This window comes from Bos indicus, chromosome 7 (genome assembly GCF_029378745.1).
Source record: "Bos indicus isolate NIAB-ARS_2022 breed Sahiwal x Tharparkar chromosome 7, NIAB-ARS_B.indTharparkar_mat_pri_1.0, whole genome shotgun sequence".
Classification (NCBI taxonomy): domain Eukaryota; kingdom Metazoa; phylum Chordata; class Mammalia; order Artiodactyla; family Bovidae; genus Bos; species Bos indicus.
In genome coordinates, this window is record NC_091766.1 from 7,083,129 (window position 1) to 7,093,314 (window position 10,186).

Below are 10,186 nucleotides of genomic sequence, written 5' to 3' on the forward strand. Positions count from 1 at the left end.
GATCTCCAGTAGCATATTGGGTACCTACTGATCTGGGGAGTTCATCTTTCAGTGTCCTATCTTTTTGCCTTTCATACAGTTCATGGGGCTCTCCAGGCAAGAATACTGAAGTGGTTTTTCATTCCCTTCTCCAGTGGAACACATTCTTTCAGACCTCTCCTCCATGAAAGATCCCAAATGGACACCTGAACTTTACATCTCAAAGAATTAGGAAAAGAACAGACAAAGCCCCAAATTAGTAGAAGCGAGGAACTAAAAAGAAATCAAAGCAGAAACAAATAAAACATAGATTAGAAAAACAATAGAAAATATCAATGAAACTGAGAGTTGGCTCTTTGAAAAGAGAAACAAAATTGACAAAACTTTACTAGACTACTCAGGAGAAAAAAGAAAGAAGGCTCAAATAAAATCAGAAATGTAAATGGAGACATTAAAACTGATACCATAGAAACGCAAAAAATCAGAAGAGACTATTATGAACAATTATACACCAACTAATTGAACAACCTAGAAGAGATGATAAATTCCTCCAAACACAAAACCTACCAAGACTGACTCATGAAAATTAGAATATGTGAACAGATCAATAACAAGTAAAGAAATTGAACAAGCAATCAAAAATTTTGCAACAAAGAAAAGCCCAGAACAAAATGATTTCACAGGTAAATGTTACCAAAGGATCAATGCCAATCATTTTCAAATGCTTCCAAAAACTCTTTTTAGTTCCTTCTTCATCCTGAAGAAGAGGGGACACTTCCAAACTCATTAACAATGCCAGCTTTGCCATTATACCTAAGTCAGATAACAACAATACTAGAATAGCAAACTCCTGGCCAATATCCTTGATAAATATAAATTCGAGTAATCGCAACAAAATACTAGTAAGCCAAGTTCAGAAGCACATTAAAAGAATCATAAACCAAGGGAGAGAGGCCAAGATGATGGAGTAAATAATTTTTTTTTCGTGGAGACAAATACTTTATTTTCTTTTGTGTATTTCTTATGATTTAAATAGTAATGATGATAAAACACTAGACACACTGCTTGACACATGGAAAAGATCCAATTCTGGTGGCATTTCTTATTATGTTTTGGTTATTTTGTTTATTCTTATTTTGGGGGATGGGGAAATAAAATCTTCTCTTGTTAATCCATTCAAAAAAAATCATGTGCATCAGGGTCCTGACACATCCATATGGTGCTTCCCACCTGCCTATAGATAGAGAACATATTCTTAGGCACAGACAATGGGATGGAGTTAATCTCACTGGGTATAAATAGGAGACTACGATGGCTTGAGATAATGCAAGAGGGAGAAAAATTTGAGACAAATAAAGCTAGTATGCATCTAACTTCTATGAAGTGTGGGCATTTTACAGACCAGAATCATTAAAAAAGTATTATAAAGACAGACATTATTATTTCCAACCCTTCCTTCAAACTTTCCATCAGGAACTTAGGGGACAGAAGGTTCTGTGGAAGGTTCTTTTTATGGCGTTCTTCAGCTCTTTATTCCTGAGGCTGAAAATGATGGGGCTAAGAAAGGGGGTGAAGACTGTGTAGGTGGTGGCCAACAGAGTGTTACTGTCCATGGAATGGGCGCCTTTGGGCTTGAGGTAGATGAGGGAGGCAAAACTGTAGTGCACGACCACTATGGTGAGGTGGGAGACACAGGTGGAGAAGGTCTTGTGCCGGCCCTCAGTGGAGGGGATCCTCAGGATGGCGGCCACGATGAAGACATAGGAGAGGACGATAAGGAATAAGCACCCCATGAGGGCCGTGACACAGACCATGATCACAACCATGGTGACAGAGGCTGTCTCCTTCCCACAGGCCAACTTCAAGAGGGAAAGCACATGGCAGAAAAAATGGTGAATCTCATTAGACCCACAGAAGCTGAGGTGAAAAATGATCAGTGTCACCATCATCCCCATAACTGAGCCACCAGCCCAGCACCAGGACACAAGACGGGCACAGTCACGGGTGCTCATGAGCACGTTGTAGCGCAGGGGGTGGCAGATGGCCACGTAGCGGTCGTAGCCCATGATCATGAGCAGAAAGGAATGGGTGAAGCCAAACGTGAAGGAGAAAAACATCTGGCTGGCACAGGCCACAAAGGTGATGGAGTGATGGGTGGAGAGCATGTGAACCAGCATGTAAGGAGTGATGGCAACAGTGAACAGGATCTCGGAGATGGAGAGGGCACACAGGAAGAGGTACATGGGGGTGTGGAGGCTGTGCTCCCTCCAGATGGTGCCCATGATGAGCAGGTTCCCCAGCAGCGTGAACAGGTACATCAGCAGGTACAGCAGGAAGAAAGTGGGCAGGAGCTGCTGAGGGAAGTTGGAGAAGCCAATGAGGATGAATTCAGACATCATGCTGTAGTTTTGATTAGACAAGAATGCTGCATCTGGTGAGATCAGAAACAGAATGAAATCACAGTGGTTAAAACAGATTGATCACATGCAGAAGATGGAAGAACTAGTTAAATAACACCACAAGGAAGCACTCAGACAAATTCAAGGTGGATCATTCCACAGAACAATTGGTCTGGTCTCATTAATAAGCCAGGATCAAGAAAAGGATAAGGAGAAATTCAGGGGACATAACAATAATATGCAATATTGGGTACTAGATCAGATACTGATTTAGATAAGCTAGTTGTATTTTTAAGGAAATAGAGAAGATTTTGATTGTGGTATGGATAAATGAAGAAGTACAAATATTAAGGGGTTATTATTAATTAATTTTTGGTTTCCCTGGTGGCTCAGATGGTAAAGAATCTGCCTGCAGTATGGGAGACCTGGGTTTGATCCCTGGGTTGGGAAGATCCCCTGGAGGAGGGCATGGCAACCCACTCCAGAATTCTTGCCTGGAGAATCCCCGTGGACAGAGGAGCTTGGCGGGCTACAATCCATGGGATCACAAAGAGTCGGCCATGACTGAGTGACTAAGCAAAGTACATATTAATTAATTTATTAGTATTTTGTTTGGTTTAATTTTTTTGGCTGTGATGGTAAATATCAGTAGTTTAAAGGGATACTGAAAAATAAAAAGTGATGAAAGTAGAAATGACAAATTTAAAGTTCCAGCAAATAAGATTGGAGCCATGTTTTTGTTAGACTCAGCGAACAGTCTTTATCAGAGTCACTATTCCAAGCATAGAAAAGCATACAGGTATTCTCCCCAGTGGGACCTACTAAGACCATGGGGCAAAACTTTCAGTTTTATTTGAAAATCATGGATATTGGTAATTTTCTTCATTCCCCTCTTTCTTCCTCCTACTCCTGATAAATAAGTAGTGATTATTAGTTTTCTGTAAGTCTTTCTTTGTTTTGCCATCCATATTTTCTATATATTCTATTTATTCATGAATATCTAAAAGAACATGTGACTAAATACATAATTCAAAAATTAAAAAATAAAGGCATACTGAAATTAAAAAAATTCACACACATGCACACACCAAGGGACAAAGGAATATTTTATGAAGGTTAAAAGAACCTACATGTATATAATTAACCTATATAAAAACGTACACTTGAATGTTAGAAATTAATGTTCAACACAACTTCAGTGAGATAATTATAAAATAGAAATTACTAATCAATACTAGATAGATAAGAAATGAAAGTTGGAAATTTTAAGAGAGTTCAGAAATGCAATTTGGGTGTTATTAATTATAATGCACTATAATATTCAGACATTAGCTCCTATATATATTTAAGCTCTTCACAAAACAATATTAAACATGTTTTTTCAAGTACATAGAGGACTTTATAACAAAATTTTACCTTATTTTCAGACATAGAGAAATTCTCCATCTACTTCAAAGTATAAATAATATATAGATTATAATGTGCTAAAGTCAAAAATCACTGGAGAAGGAATAGCTTTCCAAATCCATAAGTTAGAAGGATGTAGTATTAACCTCTTGCTTCAGTAGTAAGTCATAAAATAAATGAGATATTTATAAAAAATAATTCAAGCATCAAATGTCAATTAAAAAATACCTTGAGGGGAATATGCAATTTTATATATTAAGAAGTGTATATATATATATACATACATACATACATATATATATATAAAGAAACTTTACCCAGAAAAAGCATGCTTACTACAACTAAAATCAAGTGATGAAAATTAATAAGATAGAAACAGGAGAAAATGCCAATGAGAAAGCATAAAATTAAAATTGGGAGACAACTATAGAAATATAGATATTTAAAATGAATAAAAATAGTAAGAAAAATGTAAGTTAAGAAATTGAAATAAAAGATGAATAAATTCACAGAAACATAAAATTCCAAAACTGGTGCAAAAAGAAAAATAGAGACCCTGGGTATTCAAAAACAATTCTAAAGAAATTGAAATGTTAAAAATCTTCTCCTTCCTATAATTATCAGCCCCAGTGGGTTTATGAATGTGCACATATACCTTTTAGGAACAATTGAATATCTTATACATGTTCTTCAAATAAAAGAAAAAAATGGAAAAAATTGAAATCTGCTGAGCTTATTTCATCAGGTTAATGCAATCTTGATTCTAAAACCAGGTAAAAATGTTATAAGAAATGACAGTTACTGGCTCACTTTACCTATCAATTTTTGATTTTGAAATCTATTTATGACATCACGTAATCAATGAAATGATGTGTTAAAATTAGTAAATAATGATCAAATGTTGTTGGTTTATCCCATGAATGACAAAATGGTTTAGCATCATGTGGTTCACATAAATAAATTAAAAAAAAATAATGTAAGTATTTTGACCAAGGAAAAAATGTATTTTCTTATATTTAACTTCTATTCCTGACATTTTAAATGTTCATGTAATACTTGCCTGTAACATGGGAGACCTGAATTCTATCCCTGGGTCAGGAAGATCTGGAGAAGGGAATGGCAACCCACTCCAGTATTCTTGCCTGGAGAATCCTATGGACAGAGGAACCTAACAGGCTATACAGTCCATGGGGTCGCTAACAGTCAGACAAGATTGAGCAACTAACACTTCCTTACCTTACTTTAGGTGTACAACATAATGATTTCACATATGTTTGTCTATTTATGATTTTTAAAAGCCCCTTTGCAACATGAAATTGAAGGGGACTTTCTTAGCTAGATAAAGAATACATCCTGGAAAACTAGCAAATAGTATACTATGTAGGGACCTTTACATACATTATTTTATAATCAGGAAGAAGCCAAGGATACTCACTGTCTCTGCTGGTCTTTAACATGGAACTGAAAGTCATGAGTGGGGCTACAAGGAAAGAGAGGAAGGAGATACAGAAGGATTGAAGTGATGAGAACTGATCACCTGTCTGGAAAGATTAGAGAATCAAGATGTAATACGTTAGAACCATAGGAGAGTGCAGTGATGCAGAAGGCAAGATTAACTTCCCCAAACCACAGTCATTTCTTGTGCCCTTAAATCAGTAGTTATGATAAAAATTTAGTTTTTAAGTAAAAAGTAAGACAACAGTCTCAAGTGACACAGATGATATAGAAAGAGTTCTCAAGCATTTTGGCCTCAGGATGCCTTCGTACTAAAAAATTATTGAGGCTCCTAAAAGGTATTTGTTTAGGTGGAATGTAACTATCAGTTTTTACCGTATTATATATTAAAGCTAGAATCTTTAAAAATATTCAGTAATTCAGTTCAGTTCAGTTGCTCAGTCACGTCCAACTCTTTGCAACCCCATAGACTGCAGCACACCAGGCTTCCCTGTCCATGACCAACTCCCGGAGTTTATTCAAACTCATGTCCTTCGAGTCGGTGATGCCATCCAACCATCTCATCCTCTGTCATCCGCTTCTCCTCCCACCTTCAATCTTTCCCAGCATCAGGGTCTTTTCCAATGAGTCAGTTCTTCACATCAGGTGGCCAAAGTATTGCGGTTTCAGCTTCAGCATCAGTCCTTCCAACGAATATTCACAACTGATTTCCTTTAGGATGAACTGGTTGGATCTCTTTGCAGTCCAAGGGACTCTTAAGAGTCTTCTCAACACCACAGTCCAAAAGCATCAATTCTTCAGTGCTCAGCTTTCTTTATAGTCCAATTCTCACATCCATACATGACTACTGGAAAAACCATAAATTTGACTAGACGGATCTTTGTCTGCATTCAGTAATTAGTACACTTTAGAAACAATAATAAATCTATTACATGTTAACATTAGTAAGATATTTATAGAAGATTGATTACATTGTTCAAAAACATTTAGTGAGAAGAGTGGTCTTTTATTATGTGTTTGAAAATATATCTAATGTCTGCCTTGATAGAAAACATCCTAATGCTCGTATCTATTTCTTCATTTAGTCTGTGGTAACATATTGTTTTGGGCTTCCCTGATGGTTCAGACAGGGAAAAAAATCTGCCTGCAGTGCAGGAGACCTGCGTTGGATCCCTGGGTTGGGAAGATCCCCCTGGAGAAGGAGATGGCTACCCGCTCCAGTATTCTTGCCTGAGAATTCCATGGAAAGAGGATCCTTGTAGTGTTTTAGCTGAAGTATATGATTAAAACACAACCACACATGTAATTAGTAAAATAAGGACCTAATGACCTAAAGACCCCAGGTAATGTCTCTGGGACCCCTAGGGATTCTCACCTTGCTTTGAAAAGCACTGTAATTACAATATCTAGAAATTAACATAAAATATGCAATACATCTAAAGACTTTAAAGCATTAATAACAATGTAGAAGGTGATCTGAATACTTGAAAATACAGTCTACTCCCCTGAATGAGTTGAGCTAATATTATCATGATGTCAAGTTTTCCTAAATTATGTTGCACTAGCAATTCCAGGGAATTGATTGTGAATGTGATGAAACTTGCCTAAAATTTCTTCTGAGAACTGAATCAATATAAAACTATAACAAACTTTTAAAAATTGAGTAAACAGGAGAGGTATATCCTCCTGGATAATGAGACACATTATAGAGTCATAGTCATTTCTTAAAGTGTGATCCTGGATTAAATGGGCACTGATTAAATTGATTCTATGTCTCAGAAAATACCCCTGTATGGTTCAAAACTTAAAGTATATAAAGGTGGGAGCACAAATCAACGGGAGAATATAAGATTGCCTGCTACTTTCTGGTGGGGGAAAATGTTCATTTTAGGAAGCAAAGTAAATCTGAATATCTGCCCAAGAACACATGCAAAAGTGGAATCCAGATAGATTCAAGACTGGAGTGGGTTACCATGCCCTCCTCAATGCTCTTGTAGGCATGGCAACCCACTCCAGTATTCTTGCCGTATTCTTGCTTGGAGAATCCTATGGACAGAGGAGCCTGGTGACTGGAGTCCTTGGGGTTGGAAAGAGTCAGACAGGACTGAAGCGACTGAGCATGCACACACTCAAGAGAGTTACTTTTTTTGATTTTAAAAAGCACAAAATTTAAGGTGATATTTTAAAAGAAAGACACGGAAACATCAACATGAAGGACTTTTTTTTCCACAAAGGAAATTATAGGTACAGTTATCAGGCAGATGAAACTTTATGAAGAATAATTTTCACTGTGGGAGACTGTCGATGGAATGCTATCCAGAAAAACGAACAAAGAGTAAGAATCTCAGTACAGGTAACGAGCGGAGAAATCATGGAAAGAGTTACACAGGCAAATGGAAAGATGCCCGGTAAAAAGGAACATGGGGAAGGAGGAAGGTAGGAAGAGAGGGAAGGGTGATGGAATTTCATCGTATAACTACTCAGTTCCCCAAATTAGAAAACATTGTGTTGGCTGGATTATGGGGAGAAAGGAATACTCTTGCAATGCTGGTGAGAATGTAGAATGATGAGAATTCAGAATATATATACTCTGTACACCAGCAAATTTGGTCCTAAGTGCTTGTCTTGATTTCTCAAACCTGTTTATAGGGGAGCATTTAAGAGTTTGCTTCTTGTAGCATTGCTGTAGTGGAGGAATTGGGGAGAGGGGAGGTAAGAAGGATTGGATGCAAACATTGGAGTCTCAAACAGGTGTTAGATATACACATAGCAGTATAAAGGGATTTAAAAAATAATATTGAGTGAATGAAGCAAAGGCCAGAATGAACTCTCTACCATAATCCCTTTTGGGTACATAAAAAATTTAGTACATGAAACTACTCTGTATCAAACCAGAACAGTGAATGCATGTCAATCCATACTTGTCAAAGCCATCAAATGTACAGAGAAAGAGTGAAGCTTAATGTGGACTTGGACTTTGGTTAATTATGACGTATCTCTATTGGTTGATCAATGGTAACAAATGGACCACATGATGCAAGATGTGAAAATAGAGAAAACTGAGCTGGCAGAGGAGGTTAAGTGGGAACCTGCTATACTATCTGATCAGTATTTCTATAAACCTAAAACTCCTATAATAAAATGAAGCCCATTCATTTAAGAAATTAAAACATTAATTTAAAGGATTTATACAAACTTGTCAAAACATATATAAATCAAAGGGTACACATGAAGAATTTTAAGTGTTTGTCGAAACAAAAAGACAATGGGATGAAAGAAAGGGAATTAATTAATGAAATATGAGGAGGACCTCACACAAACCAATGGTGATCAAAAGCCATAAACTGGAGATATCATTGCTCAAACCTCTGCACCTGAACTCCGTCATAAAATTAGAAGAAAATTCTATGAATAATTTGAGCCACATTGCTATCCAGAGCTCCTGAACTCCTGGCTCTGAGACAGCCCTCCCATCCCTGACGTAACGACCCCTAGCCATTTCGTTAGGACATCGTCTCTAAGAATCCCCCACAGTAGCAGTCATTTGGAACTTGGAGGACACAGAATCATCTGGACAGTGAGGAACTTGGCAGGAGTTGGGGGTGCTCTTTAGAGTGAGGAAGATTGCATTTTGGACCTGAAAAACACGTCCTCTGACCACCTAATTAAGCTCCCCACGCAGAAGCCAAGACACTGGCATCAGCTGCCTTCCATGCTTCATCCCTCCCTTCACTCAGCATTCTCTTTCCCTACCAAGTAGTTCCAGCTCCCCTGCATCCTTATGGCTCCATCTCCTTTTTCCTAGATGACTGCCCCAGGTTCCTCCCATGTCCCCTTCTCTGGTCCCATTCTACTCTGACTCCTAGAGTGAATTTTCTGAAATATGCACAGGGTCTGCAGTCATTAGGTGCAGGGTTCAAAATCAAAGAACTTTGCAGTGTTGATCCACCCCTCTCCCCAACCAAGAGCACACAGAGGACTGCCTTCAGTGGGTCCATGCAATTCACCCAAGGGCTTAGGTGCTTGTGCTCAGTTGTGTCCAACTCTTTGCAACCTTTGGACTGTAGCCTGCCAGGCTCCTCCTTCCATGGGATTTTTCAGGCAAGAATACTGGAGTGGGTTGCCATTTCCTTCTCCAGGGGATCTTGTCCACCCAGGAATCGAACCCACGTCTCCTGAGGCTCCTGAATCACAGGCAGCTTCTTTACCTGCTAAGCCAGTGGGAAGTCCACATAAGGGCTTAAAGTTTACCTAAGAAATGTAGTTGTCACTGACTGAGGGACTGTGTTCCTTCTTCTGATCTGGTTTGTTGTCATCCTTCTGTACTTGATACATCACCAGCTGACCCCATTCTAAACTTGTGTTCTCTGACCCCAGAGGACTTAGACTCTCTGGTAACCACACAACACAGTTCCCCCCAGGAAACTGATTCAACCTCCACTCTCTTCTCCAGCCCCTACCTCACCCCTGCAGTCTACCTTTCCACCTCCTGCATGGTGGAACACCATGATTATTAAGGCTGGCCTCTCCCATCTTCTCTAATAGGTGGACAGAATTTTGTCTCCTTTGGTCTCATGAAGGAGTGCTTGTGCACCAGTGCTGAGCAAACATCAGACACATCACAGGAGTGAAGCCTGCTCACACTTCTGTCTCCTCCGGAGCCTCCCCTCCAGGTTAGCTGGGCCCGAGCAGGACAGAGCAACAAAGACAAGATAACCTAGAACAGGATTTCTCAGCTTTAGCATTAGTGATGTTTGTTTCTGTTTTGCAAACTTTAAACTTTTTATTTTGTATTGGGGTATAGACAATTAACAATGTTGTGGTAGTTTCAGGGGAACAGCGAATGAATTTAGCCATGCATATACATGTTTCCATTCTCCCCCAAAGGCTTCCTTGGTGGTTTAGATGGTAAAGAATCAGCCCACAGTATGGGAGACCCAGGTTCA

General features: G+C 38.6%; 1 protein-coding gene across 1 annotated transcript; it reads right to left on the reverse strand.

The window, feature by feature from the left end:
- Positions 1-1,448: 1,448 nt before the first annotated feature.
- LOC109560876 (olfactory receptor 10H4-like) lies at positions 1,449-9,748 on the reverse strand. Its single transcript, XM_070792214.1, has 2 exons — positions 9,706-9,748; positions 1,449-2,410 (listed from the first exon to the last, which is right to left on the reverse strand). The coding sequence occupies exons 1-2, from the start codon at positions 9,746-9,748 to the stop codon at positions 1,449-1,451; spliced, it is 1,005 nt and encodes a 334-aa protein (XP_070648315.1).
- Between the last annotated feature and the right edge of the window lie 438 nt (positions 9,749-10,186).

Bases quoted from the DNA above. Each gene is read 5' to 3' on its own strand.
- LOC109560876 (XM_070792214.1), bottom strand. From the start codon at position 9,748: ATGGTGTTCCACCATGCAGGAGGTGGAAAGGTAGACTGCAGGG. The intron at 2,411-9,705 runs GTGAGGTAGGGG...TGATCTCACCAG, and splicing joins TGGAAAGGTAGACTGCAGGG to ATGCAGCATTCTTGTCTAAT.